The sequence below is a fragment of the Rhinolophus sinicus genome, chromosome 6 (assembly GCF_057876585.1).
Source record: "Rhinolophus sinicus isolate RSI-liver-muscle chromosome 6, RSI-T2T, whole genome shotgun sequence".
NCBI classification, from domain to species: Eukaryota; Metazoa; Chordata; class Mammalia; order Chiroptera; family Rhinolophidae; genus Rhinolophus; species Rhinolophus sinicus.
Genome location: NC_142506.1, coordinates 52,127,586 through 52,150,758, shown reverse-complemented (window position 1 = coordinate 52,150,758; position 23,173 = coordinate 52,127,586). Strand labels below are relative to the sequence as shown.

General features: G+C 35.6%; 1 protein-coding gene across 10 annotated transcripts in view; it reads left to right on the top strand.

Moving 5' to 3' along the window:
* CEP170 (centrosomal protein 170) overlaps nt 1–23,173 on the top strand; it is a 109,107-nt gene that overhangs the window by 53,543 nt on the left and 32,391 nt on the right. For 7 of the 10 annotated variants that reach the window (XM_019746814.3, XM_074316825.2, XM_074316826.2 and 4 more), the window contains 5 exons: nt 2,428–2,904; nt 7,258–7,421; nt 7,608–7,901; nt 19,672–19,821; nt 22,404–22,530. In XM_019746814.3, the coding sequence (XP_019602373.3) occupies nt 2,428–2,904; nt 7,258–7,421; nt 7,608–7,901; nt 19,672–19,821; nt 22,404–22,530 (1,212 nt within the window). The remainder of the gene's footprint in view (nt 1–2,427; nt 2,905–7,257; nt 7,422–7,607; nt 7,902–19,671; nt 19,822–22,403; nt 22,531–23,173) is intronic. The other 3 variants (XM_074316828.2, XM_074316827.2, XM_074316830.2) reach the window with 3 other exon arrangements.

The window sequence follows — 23,173 nt, the reverse complement described above, 5'->3', positions numbered from 1 at the left end:
CATAATATGATGCCTTTCCACTCTATTATGCTACTTGACATTGTTATATAACCAATTTCTGGATAAAATAAGTGTTGACTTGTGTAGGTCTCAGGTTTCTAGTCCTTGGAGTAAAGATGATTTTGCAGTAGGACTGAGGGAATGATATCCTTAAACTCAATGGTGTGCAGTTCTTGATCTCTTCTGTTTTAATGTGTTATAATGTGAAAACATGTTGAAAGTATGTTAATATTAAAATTGTAGGAACTTTTCATTCACAATGGAGGAAAAGATTTCTTTGAATGCCGAGTGACAAGTGGATAAATCATATAACCCTGAACCAGCTTTTTGTGGTTTTTGCTTCATAGTTCAGTCACATCATTTTCTATGGGTATCCAGGTGGTGCTAGTAGAAAACTACCACCCCTTGTTCCTAGCATTACTCTATTATCTGAAGGATGAGCAAAGCAGACTTAATGAATAAATGAATATATGTGTATACATGTTGGTTGGATAGGTTTATAAACTAGTTGTACTATATGGAATTGATCAAGTGCAGTACATTGTACATAAATCAATGTATAAAAATAACATTTATGAATGAGCTTATTAATACATGGGGAGTGGTTAATGCATTTTACTCTCACGGCAGTTTTGAGTGACAGGCCTTCAGAGTAAACACTCAAAGTCTAATAGGACATTTTATTATTAAGAAAAAAATAAATTGTGCAGCATTGGTGCTTTAGTGGTGAGCATAGCTGTCTTTCAAGAAAAAGATAAATTAACTCTTTAATAAAGTTTTTAAAGCATGACCACATTATTAAGAGTCATATAACGTCTTGTTTCAAATAGCATGTAAAATTTTTGCTTTGATAATGTAGAGTTTTTGTTGATACACTTTTTTTTTCATTTTCAGTGGTGAGAAAAACTAAGTAGATTTTGAAAAGGATCATTTTTACATTGAAAATTGATTTTGTTAGATATTGTTGTTTACCTTGTGTATAGATTTTTTTTTGCTTTTTTTGTTTGAGTTTGATGTCTTCTATACCCTATCCCACACATGTGAGTACAGAAACATTGCTGTCCCAATCTTACATAACCTAAAAGCAAACAGTTTTATGATTGGTTCATATTCAGAGTACTGCCCAAAAGTCAGGTACAGCGCCCGAAGAATTCCATCAAGGTTTAATATTCAAAAAATGTTTCAAAAGACTAAGTACTCGCTTAATTGGAAAATGATTGGAAACAACCTTGTTATTCCTCTATTGCCCTTTCTCCCTAATAAATGATCGGGAAATGGTTTTGCTATCAATATATTTTTAAAAGGAATGCTTTTTTGAGCTTTAGGGAAATCTTTTTTATTTGAACTCACTCTTTACCATCTTGATAATGACGTGGTTCTTTTGCTTCCTGAAAAACAGGGCTGTTTTATATATATACATTTTTGCATTTGCATTTCTAATAACATTTAAAGGAAAACATTTCAATTATTTTTATTTCTATACCTTTACATATTTTACGTATAAATTGTTTATTTTTAGACCTTTATATTTGTTTCTGGGGCAGCAGAAGAGCAATGATAGTGTTCCAGAGGTGCTTGCTTCTTCCACCAACTTTTATTGTTAATCTGAGATTTATAATTCTGCTTTCCTCCAAGGGTTTTTAACACTTGTGCATATTTTGCTGTATAGAAATGTACATTAATTATCTTCTGGAATTAATGGCTGGCAACTACATTTTCTATTTTTACCTTATTTCTTTCACACTGCTGCTTGTATGGCAATGCTTCAAGCACACCACATGTTTTGTCTTGAACATTCTTTTATTCTTTATAAAATGTATCTATCTTCTTGCAAGGATCATACTTCAGTAATATTTTTTTGGTCATTGTAAAAGTAATGGTTCTGAAGGCATTGGTGAAGAGTGGTAAGTGGAATCATTACTTCTAGAACATCGCTTACATACTGACTTCATGTTTATTTCCTCACTGGAACACCTGTTCTCCTTTGGAACTCTACTTGTGTTCAGATATTTCAGATATTTCATCCTCCTCACTTGATAAGGAAATCCATAGTTTTTTCTGTCATTCAAGGTATCTATATATACATTGAATATGCATCTCCATCTCCATGCGATTTCAATTCTTTTGCACCTGATGATTTCTAGAGCCAATTGGGAAAAATAATGGACCTAGCCATTCAAGGTCCCTCTCTTATCTGCTTTGCCATCCTTTGCCATTGTTGCTGCTTATCTTGCATCTCCTACTGGTAACCAAACGCCATGTTTATAATCAAAATTATGTCTTCTCTTTGACATTTGCCATTGTTTTTCATCCAGACTGTGATCTGCCATCTAATACTCTTGAAGTAGTACAAATGGCCATTACTATGCTCCCTCAAATGCTGGAAGCTCCCAAATATTTTGAATTTTCTCTTATTTTTCTCATTAGGGTGCAGCTTAGATGCCAAGCAAGTTGAGGAACAGTCTGCAGCTGCAAATGAAGAAGTACTTTTTCCTTTCTGTAGGGAACCAAGTTATTTTGAAATCCCTACAAAAGAATTTCAGCAACCGTCACAAATAGCAGAAAGCACTATTCATGAAATCCCAACAAAAGACACACCGAGTTCCCATACAACAGGTGCAGGGCATGCTTCTTTTACCATTGAATTTGATGACAGTACCCCAGGGAAGGTGACTATTAGAGACCATGTGACAAAATTTACTTCTGAGCAGCGCCACAAGTCAAAGAAGTCTTCTCCCGGAACTCAAGACCTGCCGGGGATTCAAACTGGAATGATGGCACCAGAAAACAAAGTAGCTGACTGGCTAGCACAGAACAACCCTCCTCAGATGGTCTGGGAAAGAACAGAAGAGGATTCCAAAAGTATTAAAAGTGACGTTCCAGTTTACTTGAAAAGGTTGAAAGGTAAAGTGAATTGATCATTTCAGAACTTCCTATTTTATGATAAAGAAAATTCAGTCTTCACAGTTACCAGACTACTATTAAATAATTGTGTGGTAGAAAACGTCGGCTTTTCCAAGGTTTATATTTGATTTTAAAGCTCAAAAGCAAACCATACTGCCCATGTCCAACTTATTCAGAATAGTCTGCCTTTGTTTTCTTGCCAAAACCAGATTGGTTTTGTAAATTTAGATTTATGCCGTTAAATATGTCTCCTTTTCCTGTGAAAATAGACTTAGTTCACCAGCGGAATTCCCTAGAACACAGTTCTCATCATTTTCTTGATTTAAGCAAAAGATATATTCAATTCTGTTCTCTACTATGATACTTCAAGTAAACTGTCACTGTCTAGATTTTGAAAGAAATTTTCAGCCATTTGATAATGAACAAAAATTTTTACTACTTTGGTCACATTGTTGATAGAGTGTTTCAAACTGTTCTCAGAGGTTACCCATGAAACAAAGATTTTTATTTTAGAAATACTGAGAATCAATCGAATTACTTTTTTTTTCAATAGTAAGATTTTTATAAAAATCACAATTGAATTATTTCTTTGTGAAATAGTTTTTATGTATGTTTTATTAATTTAATACTTGGCCAAAATTAGCAAAATCTTTAAACCTGTACCTTGAGGTATTAGCTAATCAATTTTTTCCATTGGTTTTGCCAATTAAGGTTTCTTTAGAATTACTGAATACAGTTTTGTGTTATTCTATTTAATAAGCTGTCTACAAGTGGAATGATTACATGTTAATCTGACCATTCTGTTAACTATACAAGGAGTTAATGAGCTTTAGAAAATGCTTATTGAGATCAGAGACTATATGTTAGTTACCTTGTATCCCTAACACTTCACCTGGGACTTCAGTATGTGACAGGTACTCAGTAATTTGAATAAACAATGAATAACTTCACTATCAATGACAAGAAAGGCCCTGACTTAACTCTTACTTTATGCTCTGGGAATCTGATCAAGTAATAAAGAAATACCTATTTCTGATTTGCTTCTAAGGTACTTCAGGGTAATGAGATGTTGAGATTATCCAATTCTTTGTTAGAGCCTATTACTATGTTTAATTGAAATCATAAGCAATTACCTGGCATGTGTCCTTTGACATGTGATGGTTATTTTTTACTTCTATATAATATTAAATACATAGTTGAGACCTATATGTGTATGTATAGGTTCAAGCTTACAAATAAAAGCTATCCATTTGTAAACTGACCATTTTTATGAATTGGATAAATAATACTGATATCCTAGTATCATGTAAAAGGTAGCTTAAAACTTAAAAATTTAGAAGTAGCATTATCCTTTTAAAACCACTCTTAAGAAATGTATAAAAAGTAAGTTAAAAGATTCTTTTAAAAGCTACCATTTTTAAAAATACCTGCGTCAAACCCTTTTATTGTAACTTTTTTAGTCAGTATCACTATTTTCCCTATTCACTGTTATTTTTAAGCCATCATTTTAAGACATTCTCTGTTCTTGAACAAGTCTATATCCAAGTAGAAGCATTAATGCCCACTTTCCCACTGTATCTATACATTAATGATTAGATATTTGAAAACCTTATCAGAAATTATACAATCAAAGTACTGTCATCCCTCAAAGGTGATTTATAGGTAGACATATATTCTAGTTTGTTGCCATTGTCTTGAACCCTTCTTTTGGATTTGCCCTCAAACCATCTTACAAGCTATCCAAGATAATGTCTTTGTGACTATAAAACTCAGTTTGGTCCAAGATAGATCCATTTTATTTCTCCAGATATATTTACGAATGACATTTGATTTTTCCCCAAAGTCAGAGCTGCTATTATTAGATAAAGATTTTCCATGCTTAGAGTATCAGAAGCATATACCTAGACTAAATACATGTAATTATAGTAAGTGGTAACAATTTTACAGTAACTAGCTTCTCAGCAACTGTTGAGAGCAGGCAGAAGCTTGAAAGTAGGTAAAAGAAAACAAACACAAAACACTCTGCTCCTACAAGAGTAAAGTGCATGCGCTTTGGGACAGTGGCGAAAATCATGTTCACAAAGCCCATGCACTCTCACCCTTCAGGAGCTGCAGCTGCTTTGGGCCACAGCCCCTGGCCTCGTGGCGCTAACCCACCCTAACAGCACTGAAAGAGCGTCAGCTTATGTGGGCGTGGGGAATGAGAGACAAAAGCCACAGAAAGAAACGTGGTGAGGACAGCTTCCTAGGGATTGTTTCGTTCAGTGGAAACAGAAATTTCAGTTCTGATCAGATGTCTCATCTTGTGTGACACTGAGAAATACAAGAAGGAATAATAATTTTCCAGAAAAGAAAGTGGCTAATCTATAAATTAAAACAGAATTTTTAAGCTTTAACTTAAAGAAAAGATACTGAAATGCCTACACTACTTATGTGCCAAATTTTATATGTTGGTACAAGAACTAAATTCTGTAAAAATAGTGTTCTCATGTTGTATGTGTGTGATATGGGTTATTTGGTCTTACTATGCAGGAAATATTGGAGTTTAGTTATATTCCGCGCTTACAAACTGGGTTTCTTTTCAATATATCCAATGCTACAATGAAACAGGTTGTAAAATGTCATGTTTTTCATGAGTTTATATTTATTTGAACTAGTGGTTTTGTTTGGTTTTGCCTTCCAACTGCTATCCCTAATTGGGGTAGCTTAATGACCTAAGGCACGGAGTCCATCAATTAAACACGTTTGTTGTTGTTTTTTTCTTTTTAGTTTGCATTTTGAATGGTTACTAATTTGAAGAAAGAGTCAGAGTTGTTATCGTACCTGAGGTTTCTAATATTACTATCACGGTGCGGGGAGTGCTCCCCCAAATCCCTCGTTGGGACTTAACTCCCTTTGCTTCCCTTGCCTATTTTCCAAAGCGTCACCCTTTTCTGTGCGCTTGCCTTTCTCTTCTCTGAGTCTTCTCACTCCTTTATTGTACCACATTTTTACAGCCAGTCCTCTCACGTGAAATCATTAGCACCAACTGGTAACCTCTATTAGAAGCAAGCCCGTGATCATTAAAACTCAACTTTTTCCTGGGACGTAGGTTCATTGTCCCTCCCAACCCCCGAGTCTGCCAGTTCTGTTCATCTTATTCGATGTCACCTTCTTCAGCAGATAATCAGATTAAAATTTTTAGCCCAGGAAAATTTAAAAATCAGATTTCCTCATGGAAACATTGGAATGTACCTGGTTGACTAGGTTCATTTATAGCTTTCTTCTAAAGAATCCATCGTTTAAGGCCTCATTTTATGATTCAGTCTAAAACATGCATAGGATAACGCTGTACTATCTAATAATTCTGTGCTACAATAATATGTTGTTATTTGATTATTTCTTCTAATATTATTATTTAGGTAATGAGAATTTTAAATCTGAAAAATCAAGTAATTTTCATCAAGTTTTCATTTAATCCCAAATACAACTATGAAGGGTAGCAAAAAGCCTTTGTTAGAAAGTTGATGTTTCAAAATCCAAATATATTTTAACTTGACTCTATATGCTTTATGGAGAAGACAAATAGATTTTTGTATGGCCATACTTAACACTGTGTCAGACATTTGGCCAGTAGATGCTTAGAATTATATAAGATTTTATAGACTATACTTTTTCATGATAGGCCTTTTAGTGTGCTGTATTTCACTCTTGAAAGCCACCAGAGTTTAGAGCACCAATGCAAATTTTTAAAAATTCTCATAGCTAGAAAGACATTTGTAAACAAATTTTACAGTAACTGGTGTAACCTATAAATTTACATCTTTTTGTGGAAAAGGAAATGTATACTATATTTACGTCAGTAGTGTACAACATTGAAAGTTAAGATCACATATTGACGGCATTTGTATTCTTGTTTCCTGAATAATGATAAGCATTTCAGTGGGATTGCCCTTTCTCCTCTTTCTTTTCCTCTCTAATGCTAGAAACAAATCTTTGATTGCTCAAATAAGGTATCAGGTTTGAAGGCAGGATTAATGTTTAATAGTGTTTAAATATATACTGTCACAGATGATATATGAATAGCATTGCTTATCTGTTAAGACATTGGTAAATCATTATAAAGTTAAAATTTGGAAAAAGAAAGACAATCCTATTCGCTTGTTTATAAAGGGCCTCATTGTTGGTTGAGCAAATTTGAATGTAAGCATTGCAGTTGAGGGAAGTTTGCAGAGCCTGTTACTGAAAAGAACGTATGACTTTGGATTGAAAACGGGAAGGGGGCAAAACAAACAGCACTTTTGTATATGTTTCTAATTTTCTACATGGGATTTTTTTTCCTTCTCTATTATGTGGTTTCTTTTTTGTGTCCAGGAAATAAACACGATGATGGTACACAGAGCGATTCAGAAAATGCTGGGGCTCCCAGGCGCTGTGGCAAACGGGCAACGCTGGAGGAACACTTAAGGCGCCACCACTCAGAACAGAAAAAGCTGCAGAAGGCCCAGGCTGCCGAAAAGCATCAAGACCAAGCTGTTGTAAGTCAAACTGCTTTTATGATTGCATTCTTTGAGGAAGACAATCCCAGAAAAAGGAGGTCATACTCTTTTACTCAGAGTGCGGGAATCTTGTGTCAGGAAACTACTTATTCAACACCACATACAAAACTTGAAAAAAGCAAGTCTCCAACAGCAGATGCCAAAGTGGTTTCTTTGTCTTTACAGACTAGCTCTGCGCATCACAGAGGGGGGCATGGTGTTCCACATGGGAAATTGTTAAAACAGAAATCAGAGGAGCCATCGGTGTCAATTCCCTTCCTACAAACTGCATTGTTAAGAAGTTCAGGGAGTCTTGGGCACAGACCGAGCCAGGAGATGGATAAAATGTTAAAAAATCAAGCTACTGCTGCTACTTCTGAAAAGGATAATGATGATGACCAAAGTGACAAGGGTACTTATACCATTGAGTTAGAGAATCCCAACAGTGAGGAAGTGGAAGCAAGAAAAATGATTGACAAGGTAAATAATTGAAATTTGGGTATGATACTAGTTTTCGTGTGGTGTATTTGATTGTTGGAAATTATTCGAGTCAGCATGAAATGTTCTCATGCAGACAGTGGTTATTGGAACTTTAGGATTTTGTCAGGGAACGGCAAGACTAACAAGAAGACCAAAATGCTTTCTGATTTTATTCTGCTTATGTTCTGAATTTGCCTGAGTTTCATAGGTCAAGTCCTGTACGTTTAAACTGTTTGGACCTTTTAAAGTTGTATAAATTTAAGATAGGATTTTTAAATAGTATACTTTGTTTGGCCATTCTCCCTTTGCATTTATTTAAAGACTAAAAAAACAAACAAAACCACGTTGCTATGACTGTTAAAATAAACATAAATATAGCTGATAATAGGTTTCTTGCCTACTAATTTTACATTGGAAGCAGATGAAAATACATATGTTTTAATCAATTTTGTTCTTAGTTTCTTTTGTTAATTTCTATTCACTGCTGTCTTTGGTGATAGAAGAGAAGCATATGAGAACAAAATCAGTTTGTTTATACTTTGAGTGCAACAAGTGTATGTCCAGTCAAGATGATTATTTACATTTCAGATCTATTCTTTGATGTTATTGGTTACTATGTATAATGACTGTTGTAAAGTAGTTTTTCTCAGTTTTCCTTACAATAGAAAGTTGACTTTAGAATCAGCTGTTTATTTTACCCTCTGGAAAATAGCAACTTAAGTTTGGCCAAGCATAGATCTTTTGTTCAAGTTCTTATCACTCAATGTGTGAGCAGCAGTAGCATCACTTGAGAGCTTGTTAGAAAGAAATGCAGACTCTCAGGCTCATCCTAAACATACTGAACCAGAATCCGCCTTAAAAGCAAGATCTCCAGGTTATTCAGAAACACATTGACATTGGAGGTGCACTAGTGTAAATGGTGAGTTTACAGAGTGGTCTTTCAGGGAGAAGACAAGATGACCTTTGGAATGCAGGAAGATGATTAGAATTTTCATTTACTTTTCATTTCACAGTTGTTATTTCAGTGTTCTGTCACGTATATAATATTATGTTGGTAGACGTATGTAATTTCTAAACACACATTTATTGAGGAACACAAGCTCAGGCTTTTACTGTTGAACTGCACAACTCCAGGCTTTGGAGACTCATTAGTCTAAGAAATACGAGTAGATGTTACGCGATCAGTGTCACGATGGTTGTTAACAAAAAAGTGTAGCAGGTAAGAAACAGACGCATAAAGTGAGTTGTCTGATTATATTAAAGGAAGTCTGTGGACAGTGTTAGCATAGAAAATGGCTCTTGGTGATTGTGAATTCTTGTCATCATTGGGAATTGATAATGACATTTCTTTCAGATGACTTTAAAGTTCCTAATTTTCCCTCTATTTATTGAGAACAAGTAGATTTAAAATGCTGTCAAATAGAAAATAAAAGAATAGGTTTTGAAAAAAGAACGCTAAGAAGTTTTAATATTTTTTGCTATTATGCCTTTGTTTGGTTTGTGATATTTTATTTATAGCGATAGATATTTTCTCTCTTAAAAGACTATTTTACAGTGAGGGATTATAGTATTTAAGAACATGAACACTTGCAGGCAGACAGACCTGAGATTGAGTATAAACTCTGCATGTACTAGCCCTTGAGTAAACTTGAGTAAATTAACTTCTTTAATCCTGTTTCTTTTTGTGCTAAAATAGAAGAAATTTCACTAGGTTATAAAAATTCAATAAAATACATAAAATGCTTACCACAATGCCTGTTTTATAGTAAGAGGTATGTAAATTTAGCTGAATTATTACCCTTACTAAGAGTTTCCACATGTGGATCTCCACACAAGGCACTGATCAATCCTGGAAAGTTCTCTCAGCACCAAAAGGGTCAAATCTGAAGCCTGGTGGAGGTTCCATTACAAGGCAGCACCCGGCCGACAGCAGAAAGCTGAGAACAAAGTCATTGTTGCAGATGAGACTCTAGGAAACTGCAGGGTGGAGAGCGTGGCCGCAAAACCTGCTGTCCACTGTGTGTAATTATCAAAAGCATCTTTTATTTCATTCTTAAAAAGACTCCCAGTTTCAATGACAAATAACATGGTCACACTGGATAGAGAAAACCAAGATTTAAAACAGGATTCATTTAAGGAATTAATGGCGGTATGTGACTGAGTCAGTAATTCAGTCATTCTTTGTTTGTGTAAACCAGAAAACAAAGCTGAGACCATTACTGTAGGGGGAAAAGAAGAACACCACATTATCTCATGAATACCAAACCAAAGCTGAGAGGCTACCAGCCGTGGTTAAAGCCAGAAGGCACATTCAGGCTCTAGGGAAAGGAGCAGGGCAGCAGGAGTCAAGTGTTTGAAGATGAAGTAACCTCTGCGTGTGGAGAAAACAAAAACCGAGAACAGCCCGAGTCAAGGCATAGGAGGACTTCAGGAGGAGGAAATGCAGGCATCACATCACATGGCTGACGAGCTCCGCCATCCTTTTAAAGTCAGGGTGTGTGGGGTAGACGGTGGGGCCATCCGCTCCGGCCCTCTGAATTTCACTGTTTGATCCTAAGAAGTTTTGTGTGGTCTCTTTCCTTTTTCACTTCATTGTGTGAGACCTGGCTTATTTCACTGATTTATTCATTTAGCAACCTTTATTCAGCATTAACTACGTGCCATGCTTTGTGTTAGGAGTGCATTCAAATTGAAAAGAGAGTTCTTCCCTTCAAGAAGTGAGTATGTAGAGGGATGGAACTGCATAAGTAAAATATGTGAATTAAAAATAGTACAATGAGTGCTGTGATAGACGTAAGTGTTTGGAGGAAGGGTACCAGTAGCTTCCGAGAGATGTCAGGTTAAACGTCCCTTCTTCAGAGAAGTGTTTAGCTGTGCTATCTAAAGAAGCCACCCTAGTCTCCATCGTTGTAATCATAAGCTTTATCACTACTTGATAGTTGCCAATTTATTTATTCACCTGCCCACTCCCCCATAACACACACACACACACACACACACACGTAAACTCCATGATTGCAGGAATTCCATGACTGCTAGTGTTTGGCATTTTATATGGTCTCAATAAAAATTGAATTTAGTTGCCAACTGAGCTCATTTTGAAACAGGTGGAATTAATCCTTTGACAGGCATGGTAAAGCAGGGCTTTCCATACGGAGCGGTGTTTTCAAAATCACGGGAGGGTGGAGGACTTGTTCAGAGGACCACTCTTAACATTAAGAGAGATGAGATTGGACTAGATATCAAATTCCCTTTTGAATTAGACTAAGGACTCTAGATTTTTTAATGATGAAGGCATTGGGGAGTCATTGCAAACTTTTAAGTGGGGCAGTGACTGTCTAATCGCTGTCAGAAGTGTGAAGAATGAATTGAAAATTGGAAAGGCTAGAAGCAGAGAAGGCAATTAAAAAGCTGCTGACAGGTCCAGCAGTCCATTGAATATAAACATCTGGATCTTAGGTAAGAAGTCTGGGCTAAAATACTAATTTGGGAATTACTAACGAGTAGCTGAATGCAAAATGATAGATGAGTCACCTAGAAAGAATGTATAGAGTGGAGACAAAGTATGAAATTCTTACAGCACCAACACCGGTGGACAAAGGAACAAGAGTGAACAAAGGAGACTGAAAAGAATAAAAGGAATAAGAGAAACAAGAGAAAACAGCATCTTGGAACAAAAAGTTGAATCAAAAGGAAGTAAGCAACAGTGTCACATGATACACTGATGTTAAGTGTGCTGAGCACTGAATGCCTTCTTAGTCTTTTCCCAAAATACGTTGTACTCCAAGGCCTAAAGGAAATAAGCAAAACATATACCGGGGTGTCAAAAAATGTGTACAAGTGGACATTTCGGTCAACGTTGCTTAAGCAGTAGTTCGCTGTAATCAGAAGTGTCTGGACGCTAATGGGAACCACTTTGAGCACCTCTTGTAATTGCAGAAGTCAAACGTGACTTGTATTCATCTTGTGTTATTGGTATATATTGAGTATTACAATTTTAATACTTTTTTTTTCCATTCTTAAAATCGGTATACATTTTTTTGGCACCCTCTGTATTTGCATGTTAACTTGGAAGAAGTTGCATATAGTCAAAATAGGATCTAAAGAGGTGACCAGGCTGAAATGTCATAGCTTTGCTTTTCTGTGCTGGTCATAGTTAAAAGATAGTGAGAGATCCCTCCCCAACCCCTAGGTTATGTGATTACAGCGTTTTGGTTTGTGTTTTTGTGTTGTGCGTTTGTTAGTAGTTAGTCTTATATTATGCATTGTCCCAAAACTTAACCTCTCAAAGTATTAACAAAATGCCTCTTATTTGTAAAGATCTCTAAAGTTTTACATCTAAGCTTACATGGAGATGCGCTATAATAAGAAAGTGCTGTTGACTGCCTGGACAAAAGGTAATTGTCTGCCACAATAATAATAATCTCCCCCGCCCTCCCTCCTGGACCTTCCTATTATAGCTAGAGAACCCATCATAGTACCAGTAGTACCAGTTTCTTCTCCCCGTTTCTCCATCAAAACAGACACTGCTGAGGGAAGAGGAGATGGCGTCAGGGCGACCACCTAGCCGCCAGGCTAAATGAGAAAAACTTGTAGTGAGACCAGAACGCTAATGAGTAAATGAGCAAGAAAATAATTGGTCATTGTAGAGGGCTTGAGGATCTATCTTTTGGAAAAAAAAAAAAAAATTATTTCTCCTTTTCAGAAATTTCATACCATACACCAATTCTGCCAGATACTTTTCCTTTCCTGAGTTTTGATTCCTGTCCATTGTGGCAGCATATTTCCCCCAAAATGTGTCTAACTAGCATATTCTCTTCTCTCATGGGGCTTTGTTATCTATCAGTGCTTATTCTGTAGGCGACAGGTCGTAGGGAAGCATCCAGAAGCAGGACTAGAAGCAGAATGAAGAACAGCTAGAGCAGTGGTTCACGCAGCCCAAAGACGGCCGTGCTGAGAACCTGGATCCAGCGGTAGCGGTTTGGAAAGGGGATATTCCAAACCCTGACATTCACAGCAAGATTTTAGATCAGATCCGAGTCAGAGCCAGGGAATTGGGATAAAGCAGAGGCAGGATCTAGGCAGACGGTGCCAGATAGGACACAGAGGAAGGCAGGGTGTCCAAAGCGTTCTCAGACGTAAATCAGGTGTGTGGGAACTGAAAGAGTAGGTCACACAGGAGCCTTGGGCAGGAAGCCAGGACTTGGATCACAGGCAGCGTTTGGACTTGAACTTGACACTTTTTTCTACTTCCTGCCAATCCAGAAACAATCTGTGTTAATGGGCCAAAGCACACAGTGGTTCCGAAAAGATAAATTGTGACAGCTTGAGTTTTCTTATCCTCTACTCACTGAGCAATTTTTTAAATCTTTTTTATCAGGAGAATTTACTTTTGGTCACTTTGATTGATGCCCCTCTCCCCTTCTGAGCACCCCCATGTCCCTCTTAGGTGTAGGAAACCCTTTCCTGCTTTAATTCCCAAAGCTTTAATTCCTGCTTTAATTCCCAAAGCTTCACAAGGGAACCCTCACCTTTTTTAATTCCCAAAGCTTCACAAGGGAACCCTCACCTTTTTTCATGCAGAAGCTTAACATTTAGTAGGTTTGCCCCCATTTTCTCTGTTATTATGTGAAACTTATTTATTTTCCTGTTTAAGAGACTTTCCAGTTCCTGTGCCCTCAGTCTAATGAGCTCTTTCTTGTGTGTTTTGCATACCTAGCTCCTCCTTATGATAACTTGCAGTGGCTTTCTCTAACTGCCTGGCTAAAGTAGCCCCAGCATTTACCTTTTATATCTCCATCAGATTACCATGTTTTATTTCCTGTGTAGAACTCACTGCTAGCTCGTTTATTTTCTGTCCTTTCTAGAATGATCATATTTGTCTTGATCACGTCTGTGTTTCTTGGGCCTAGAACAGTGCCTGGCATGCAGTAGATACTCAGTATCTCTTGAATGACTGAGAAGAAAAATATGTTTTTTTCACTTTTGTCAGTGTTTGTATGTGGTTAGCTATATATTATTAGCTAATTTACTGTGATAAATTTATACATTGATCACATCCAACCAGGCCTCCACAATTTTTTCTATTTCTTTAATGTGCAGAAACTAGTTTATATCTTGATCCTAAAGTAACTTGTTAAAATGTATAATTTAAAACCTTGCCTTGTGTAAGCTTAGCTTTGTAAATAGTAAGTATGAAAGCTACCTAAGAATATACGTTTTGTCAGAAGACATGTGTGAGTTTCAGGGGAATTGCCTTGATTAGCCCAAGACTAGAGATACTCTGGAGTTTCTAGCAATGCTGAGCTAATGACTTAGCACCTAAAAATCTTCTTGGCAAGGAAAGGGTAAGATGGTTATTGATGAGCAGCCAGATTTTAGGGATGAAAGGAAGGGATGTGTGACAAGGAAATGAGCCATACAGAGGATAAAATTTGGATATTTTAACTATAGAAACATTAGATTAGACTTGAGCATAATTTGAAGATATGAAAGAAGAGTCTAATAGAAAAAGAATGCTAAACAGTGATGGAAAGGGAAGAGGTTGTGGATATAATACTCCTAAGGAGTGGGAGGAACACAGGATTGATTCAGGGAGAGCAAACATGTAAGAGCATATGTTTACCCAGAGAGAGGTTAAAAGGAAGAAAATGAATCCAGATAGTACCTTTTCTAAAACGTGGAGGTAAAATTCACATGGCATTCACCATGTTGGCCATTTGAAGTGTACAGTTTAGTGGCTTTTAGTACATTCAGAGCTATGCAACCATTAGCACTAATTCCTGGACATTTCCATCACCCCAAAAAGAAATCCCATACCCATTAAGCAGCCACTTCCCATTCCCCTTCCCTCAGCCCCTGGCAACCATTAATCTACTATCAGTGTCTAAGGATTTGCTTATTTTGGACATTTCATAGAAATAGAATCATACATTATGTGCCCTTTTGTGACTGACTGACTACTTTCACTTAGCATAATATTCTCACGGTTCATCCAGGATGTAGTATGTCTCAGTACATCATGCCTTTTTGTGACTGAATAATGTACTGTTGCATGGATGGATATACCACATTTTACTTATTCCCTCATCCGTTGATGGACATATGGGTTGTCTCCCCTTTTGGCTGCTGGGAGCATTTGTATACCGTGATAAATTATAGAATGTCTCTCCTACCTCCACTCTGAGTTCTTTTTTCCTAACAATTTTGTCTGAATTTTAAATTTAAAAGTTTATTACAAATACGTTATGAAAATCCTGTGTTAAACATTTAGAACTTTCTATACCACTGAGTTTTAAGGGATTTTTCCTTTTAAAAATGAAATTAGAATTTCATGGAAAATTGTAAGTTTAAAAACATTCTCCTCTGTTAGATCATCCTGATTTTGTTCCCTGCATGGAAAACTAGTTTATATCTTGATCCTACGATAGCTTGTTAAATTGTATAATCCTGCATAGTTCTTAAAGTAATTATATGTCAAGTGATTTTCATAGGATATAGGAACCTCTACTATTGATTTCAACTGGTATAGACCCTGCTCTCCTTCCCTAGGGGGGTCCTTGTTCATTAAGGAAAAAATCTGTTCTCCTGAGGTTGAAACTTGGCTGCGTTTTTACTGCGACAGTTTGATATGATCCGTATACTAATGCAGTCCTATTCTTCAGTTATTTTAAAATAAGGCCACAAAAGCTTGACATTTAACCTACCATCATGTTTCTCCTTCTTGTGGAAAAATGAATGCTGAATTTCAAATGATTTGGAAATCTTTTTAACTAATAAATTAAGGACTGTTTCTATTGAATTAGCATTTTGCTCTATATTTTCATTGCCATATTTATATGCGTCAGTCTTCCCCCCTTTCCCACCCCTTTTCACAGTGGTCTCTACTTCCTGTCACAATAAGCACTCCTATATTTGATGTTACCAAAGATAATCTGACCTGCCCTAACCCTACTCAGCAGGCCTGAAAGTTACCCCCAGGAGAGCTGACCTTGGTATACCATCGTTCCCCTCTCCCCAACTCGCCAATTTCACAATTAGAAACTGGGCATTTTCTATACATTCAGAGCTTTTAAATAATAATGACTATGATGATAATATGCTAGTGAAAAAACTGGTCAGACTTTTCGTAGGCTTCGTTTGTATTGTACATACTAGTTCTTTATCATCTGAAGAATGTTTAATTTTTTTTTAAATTTAATACTAAAATCTAACAATACAATCTGGTTCTTAAAGAAATTTTGTTTTAACTACAGAGTACTCCTGCATGGTTCAGGAGACGTTCCTTTTTTATATAAGCTCCCATATTAGACTGAAGCTCCTCAAGAGTGAGGACTAAGTCATATAGGCGGCCCTTGGTATCTGCCGGGGCTTGGTTCCAGGACCCTTCACAGATACCGAAATCTGAGGATGCTCAAGTCCCTTATATAAATGGCATAGTATTTGCATATCACCGACGCACATCTTCCTGCATACTTTAAATCATTTCTAGATTACTTATCATACAATGTAAATGTTACATACATAGTTGTTATACTTTATTATTTACGGAGTAATGACAAGAAAAGAAAGTCCGTACAAGTTCAGTACAGATGTAACCACGTAGTACAGGCCAGCAACGGAACTTTTTTTTTTGTTTAACATTTTTTTTTTTTAACATTTTCAATCCATGGTTGGTTGAATCTGTGGATGTGGAACCTGTGGATACAGACGGCCAACTGTATATTTTTAAATCCTCTGGTGGCTAGCACAGTAGCCTGCCAATAGTACTGTAACTGAGTAACAGGTTGTTAAAATTGTTTAGAGTAACCACCGAGATAATAGAGTCAAAATACCAAAGTGAGATGCCAAATGTGAGAGGCACACATTCAAAGGAAAAGACTGAGAACATGTTCCATGATTCTTGGAGTGCGATAGTGAAGGAGGTGCTCTCTCCTTACCCTAAACTTAAGAGGCCATGGTAGGGGTCACAGGTCACTCCCCAAAACAGAGATGCAGCCACCTGGATCAAGGAGCTATAGAGACAAGCACATGAGCGCCACTCCCTACCACTAAGATAAATGAGTTATCCTTAAACATGTGTCAGGCCCCAAGAGTTCAGATAGTACAAGTTCAGAAAGAAATTTTCTACCCCTATATGACCCCTTCCTTTTACTCCCACCTGGACAAATTAGAAACTAACTTACACCCTTTGGGTGGAGGGTTCTGTTAGAAAAGAAGCATAAAAGTTAGATAGGTATTTGACTTCACTCTCTTCCCCACCATAGAATTCTAGTCTAAAAACGTGCCCAGCTGAATGGAAAACCCGTATTTTGTGCAATACGAAGGTGGGGGTTTGATTGAGCCCAGTGGGAGAGGGGAAGAGGAGGGAATCATGAGCCTGGGTTAACGTACTGCATTTGAAATATCTTTGAGCCATCTAGGAGGAGAGATGACAGACTGGTAAGCAGCTGTCTATAGTTGGAAATTGAAGTGAAGCCTTGGAGGTGGGTGAAATCACCTAGGGACAAAATCTAGAAAGAAAATCTAGCAAACTTGTTCTTCGCTTTGAGCAGTTCTCAAGTTCTGTCCAACTATTAGGTTGTATGTCAGATGGTATGTACTTTTTTTAAATGTGAAAAGTGTAATACCTTTAAAGTGTATAGACAGTATAAGCTCTTTATGTCCTCTTTGTTTTCACATGCAAGTTGTCCCAAATGGATGTTTTTGTACCCAGGCACAAAAATGATGATACGGATTTCAAGCTGGGCTAGTCAGTGCTATCATTAATTTTTCAAAACACTATTAGAAATACAGGGATGAACTTGGAAGGCTTCTTTCCCCATGCATTGGTACTTCAGGCTCTGTCGCTTGTTTGGGCAGTAAATAATTGTTACTTCTATGACAGATGTATGTATAGCTAGCTGTAATGCTTTAAAAGGAATCTGTAGAACGTCATCTGAGTATTCTTTCTGGACAACTTCAGCTCCCCTTCCCTAAAAGCATTACTTCTTTGTGTATGTGTATGCCCTTTTTTATCATTTCAAAATAGTGTCAGAAGTGATTTGGAGAGATTTAATATATTTTATTTGAAACAGCTGTTATTTAGATATTTGAGGAAATCAAGGTTTGGAAGTCCATTTTGAGTATGGATTAAAATTAAATGTCACCAAATCAGAAAACCACTTAAGGTAATTTGTAAATTAACATGTCAAAGAGATGCAATGTGCAAGTAACATCACATGTGGTTATTTCTATTTTTTACTTCCAAACTTGAATTAGATTTTTTTTTTCCTAGTAGTAATTATAAAAATGAGATAAACTTCAGGAAATGTGGAGTTCAATGACTTGAGTTAGAAAACTTTTTAAATCACAAATAAGTTAAGTAGGTCTAATTTGCCTCCTGTATAAGTAGGGTTAAAGGCAGAGTACGTAGAAAACTACACTTAGTAATTTTTATTGCTTGTTCTTGTTAAACTTACTAATTCTAATGTTTAATGAAATGAAGCAGGTTTTTTCCCCTTCAGAACACTGTATTTTATGTATTATTAAACTTTATATTTGATTTAAAGTTAATAATACACAATTTGCTCTTAAAGCAAAGATAATTCCAATACTGAGTGAGTGGTTCAACAGACTATTAAGTCATAATTCTTGAAAACTATAGTTATATTTGAATTAAGTGTTAAGTAATAAGGCCATCTAGTGGTAAAATTCCCAAGTTTCAGTTATTTTGAAAATCTGCTATCTGCCTTACTAAATGTGGACATCAGAATTTATCAGCCAGATGTATGGTCATTAAAAAGTTTTCTAGAAAATAGTTTAAACAAAGGTATTTTTCCCTTTTCATAGAAAATGAAATTTCTTTGTTTATGTTCTAAAGCTCCTTGCTACAAAGCACTGATTCAAACACATAATATTTTTCTTGATCATAATAATTAAAGTCACAACTGATACCTGTAGACAATAAGCATTGGGAACAAAGTAGAGACTCGGGAATGTTAATGTTTGTGTAGTTTTAACCTTCTTCCAGTCTCTTTGACAAAATCAAGGCCTATTATGAGCCAGGAAATGAGTAAGACTTCGGTCCTGCCCTTAAAAGCACATGATTGTTAGTCTCTGTATTTAGAATATTTCAAAACTGTTTGCAACTGTAGAGAATCTGCTTATTCAAAATGCTGATCTGTGTGAGCAGACCCAGAAATCTGCATTTCAAACAAAGGCTTTTGAGTGACTTTTAGTTTAAGAATTTAGTTTAAGAATTATGCTATACGCTGTACAAAGATCATACAATAAAATCTGTTACTTGGGAACTTAGAAAATTATATGTATAAATTTAACGCATATGTAAATGTACATTTATTAGGAAGGAACACATAAAATCAGTCATATGTTTATAGTGTTACAATATGCTTCTCAAAAATAATAGAACAAAGAGACAAGCTAGAAATGAGTTGAAGTACTTTTTAAACTCTGCGTTATGACAGTTTTTAACATCATTAACATCTCTTGACAAATGAAGTGTAATATCCTGAATATTTCTTAGTTCTTAAACAGTACGTTGCTCAGTATTAAAAAAGGACAGTTACATTGACCTAAGCTGCCACTGCCCTGTTTTTCTCTCCAGCTATCATTCTATTTGGATGTTACCTTGTCATTTCACGAGTTTTCTCTCATTACTGAAATTACCTATTGCAATTAATTTCAAATATTTTTATTTGCCTTTTAAGTTACTGAAAATATTCACATATTAATCTGGCTTTTCATTTATAAAATGATTTTCTCCTCCTAGGTATTTGGAGTAGATGACAATCAGGAGTATAATAGGCCTATTATCCATGAAAAACACAAAGATCTGATAAAAGATTGGGCTCTCAGTTCTGCCGCAGTAGTAATGGAAGAAAGAAAGCCACTAAGTACACCTGGGTTTCACAACTCAGAGGTATACATCTCTTCCTCATAACTTTTTACATGCATAAAATGTAAATTTTTATTATTTGTAGTTATATTATTTTAAGTTGATATGTCCCCTTGTATAATAACTTCTAAAATCTAAATTCTCACAAATTATTTGTTCCTAATGAAAGCCTAAAGCAATTTTTTGCAGTAATTCCATTTCAGTTTTTGTTGGTATGTTCTTTTAACTAATATTTTTTTGTCAATGAGGGAAAACGTTAACTTCAGTAAGCAGTTAATGAGCTATATGCCCGCTGCTCTAATTGGCATTATGAGGTAACACAAAAAAATACACACTACTTATACTGTAGAAGATCATGTATTTGGAAGGGAAAGACCTCCCGTGCCAGGAAACAAAACATGTGCAAGGTGGTCCTTGATGGATACAACTTGTAAATCTCAATAAGTGCCATTGCAGTATAGCCGAGGATGTGATCAGAATAATGTGAAATTAATTAAGGATGGCTTGGTGCAGATAGTGGTTACCGAGTCAGTGTGGTATGGCAGAGCCAGAAAGACCAATCCTAGAACGATCGCATCTAAGAGAGTGCTTTTGACCCAGTCACTCCCCTCTCTTAAGTTCAGTTTCTCTCATCTCTACAAATGGTATTTTAAAAAAAAACAACTACTTACAGGGAGTTTAATGAGGTATATAAAACAATTTATTCCCTTATTGAAAACGATCTTAGAATTTCATTCCACACTGATATGTCAAAACCTAAAATATGCATGTAACTGATGTTTTAATTATAATTTGTTCAGAAAATAAGAACTAACATTCAATGGAAGCTTTCTGTGTACTATTTTACAAAGAAGGAAACTGAAGTATGTGGTAATTAACTTGGCCAAGGTCTTAAAACTAGTACCTTGTAGAGCCAGAATTTGAACTTTAAGCAGCCTTGATTTCTAAATTCATTCTCTCACTCATTATGCTGTACTGCCTCTCAGGAGATGAGTTAATGTAAAGTATACAAATGGTAAATAAATATAAAATATAAATAAAATCTTGACATAAATAAAGTGTTATGTTTGTATGAAATGTAAATAAAATATTTTTTGTATACAGGTAAATATACCTATCCCTTTATGCTCAGCCATTTCTTAAAAACTGTCAAAGCAGTTATTGTATTTTAATGTTCTTTTTCCCCCCTTGATCTTAGAGAATTTTTATTCTATTTTACAAGATGCTTAATTTGCTTATCAAAAGCAAGTGATACTTATTTGACACAATGTTTTGGTATCCTGATTAATCTAGATAGGGTTCTGATGAATGTGAACTTAAATAGTCTCATTCTTTTTCTCTCTATCCCCTCAGCCCATGCCAAGTAAAATTTATCTGTAGCCCCAGTATGTACCTGCCTTTTAAGGAGTCACCTATAAACAGGCCATTAGAACAATTTCACAGACTGGTTCTACATAGTGTTTGCCAGTGAAACCCACTCTATCGTGGTTATTTCCTGCATGGTGCCAATGGCTGTGGTACTTCCTTCCGTACTCAGAACTGCGGGAAGTTACTATAGACTCTTGAAAGAGAATTCGAGGATTCAGCAGGCTTTGGTATTCTTAGGCTGCATTGTATGTATGTATGTCATTATGTATACTTACTGGTTTAACGTGTTATTCTTGAAATCATATAGTATATGGTCTGTATGAAATATTTGTTTCATTAGTTTTTAGCCTGTCGTCATTAATACAGTAAATCTGACACTTTTAATAAAATTTTATTTTGAATAATTCAAAATTTTTGGTCGTAGTTTTCTCTTCCTTAGTTATCATTCCAGTTTCAATATTAAGCCTTGGCTTAGATTTTCAGTGAGGAAACGATTTTTTCTATACTCCCTAGGTTTTCTATTTTAGATGCCTAGATGGCCCTGGTCTTAAGAATTACCATTATATGTCCCTAAGTCTATGGAACAATGTAATGAATTCTATTTCACGCTTGACTCTACGGTCTCAAAGAGCACTTGTCTTAAGGACAGATCTAGGTTCAAGATGATTATAGAAAAAGTCTTAAAAGTAATGATTTCTAGCTTTTTATGAAAACATTGAAGTGTTATACAAAGAAGTATAAAGCTTTGGGTTTGTTTTTTAAATCCCTGAAGACATGACCTGGCAGATTTAATACTCCTTGAGACTCTTGGACCAATCTGATTCCTGGAAACATCTCTCAGAGGGCCAGAGCGCAACTTAGGAATAGACCATTAGACTCCTTGTTCAATAGAATGGGGTACAACTAACTGTACTGTTGTCGCCACAAAGCTATGCTAATATACCCAAGTTTTTCTAGCAGCAGTAAATTTTATGTCCTAAGAGTTTATTTTAGTACCATTGTTAGTCGTTACTAAGTTGAGAAAATTATACTACATTCATAGTAATAATAAAATGTAGTGCAAAAAGGGGTACCTAGAGAATCTTCATTTTATATGGGGAAATTTAATAAATGATAATAAAGCAATATGATGTTTAAATATTGCTTTGTATGACAGGTTAATGTGACCAAATGGAATTCTGTTTCATGAGAATCAGATTTGACCATACGTATTATTTTATCTTATTTTTCTCCCTTAGGGAGGCACATCTTCATCTGGAAGCAAGCGTTGGGTTTCACAATGGGCTAGTTTGGCTGCTAATCATACAAGGCATGATCAAGAAGAAAGGATAATGGAACTGACTGTACCTGTTTCTTTAGAGAATGGTATTTCTTTGTGTGTATCTGTCTGTCTGAATCACACATCAGTTTTCAAAAAAGCAAATCTATATAGTAAGAAGTAAATTAAACCTTAATAAACATTCACGTATTCTCATGTGTATATGTGAATACAATTTTGTTTTCACTAATGCAGATATCATTAAAATTAACTGATGATACAGAGATGATTTATAGATGAAGCACATAATATGCACAAATTTATATAACATGAATATCTAAAAATAAGATTAACACAATTCCAAATTATCCCATTCATTAATACAACAGATGTTCAAACTTTGTGCCATTCAATAAAAAAGATTTTACTTAATACATCTTTTGCAAATCTATGTAATGTGATTTGTAGTACCTTTAAATTATATTTTTGTGAACTGAAATAGTTTCTTAAAAATATATATATGCCTCTAATGATATTATTAGATTCAGTTAATTATATTCTTAATTAAAAACAAAACCCTCAAGAAGAACTTACATGTGGCTTTTTATCTGTATTCTTAATTTTGTTACCATTAGAAATGGAAATGGAAATTTATTTTGTCTCTGACTTATAGCACCCCAAAAAGATGCTTTAAAAGATTAGGATGCTTTATATGTTAATATATATTTCTCTGAAAAGACTTACCCCTTT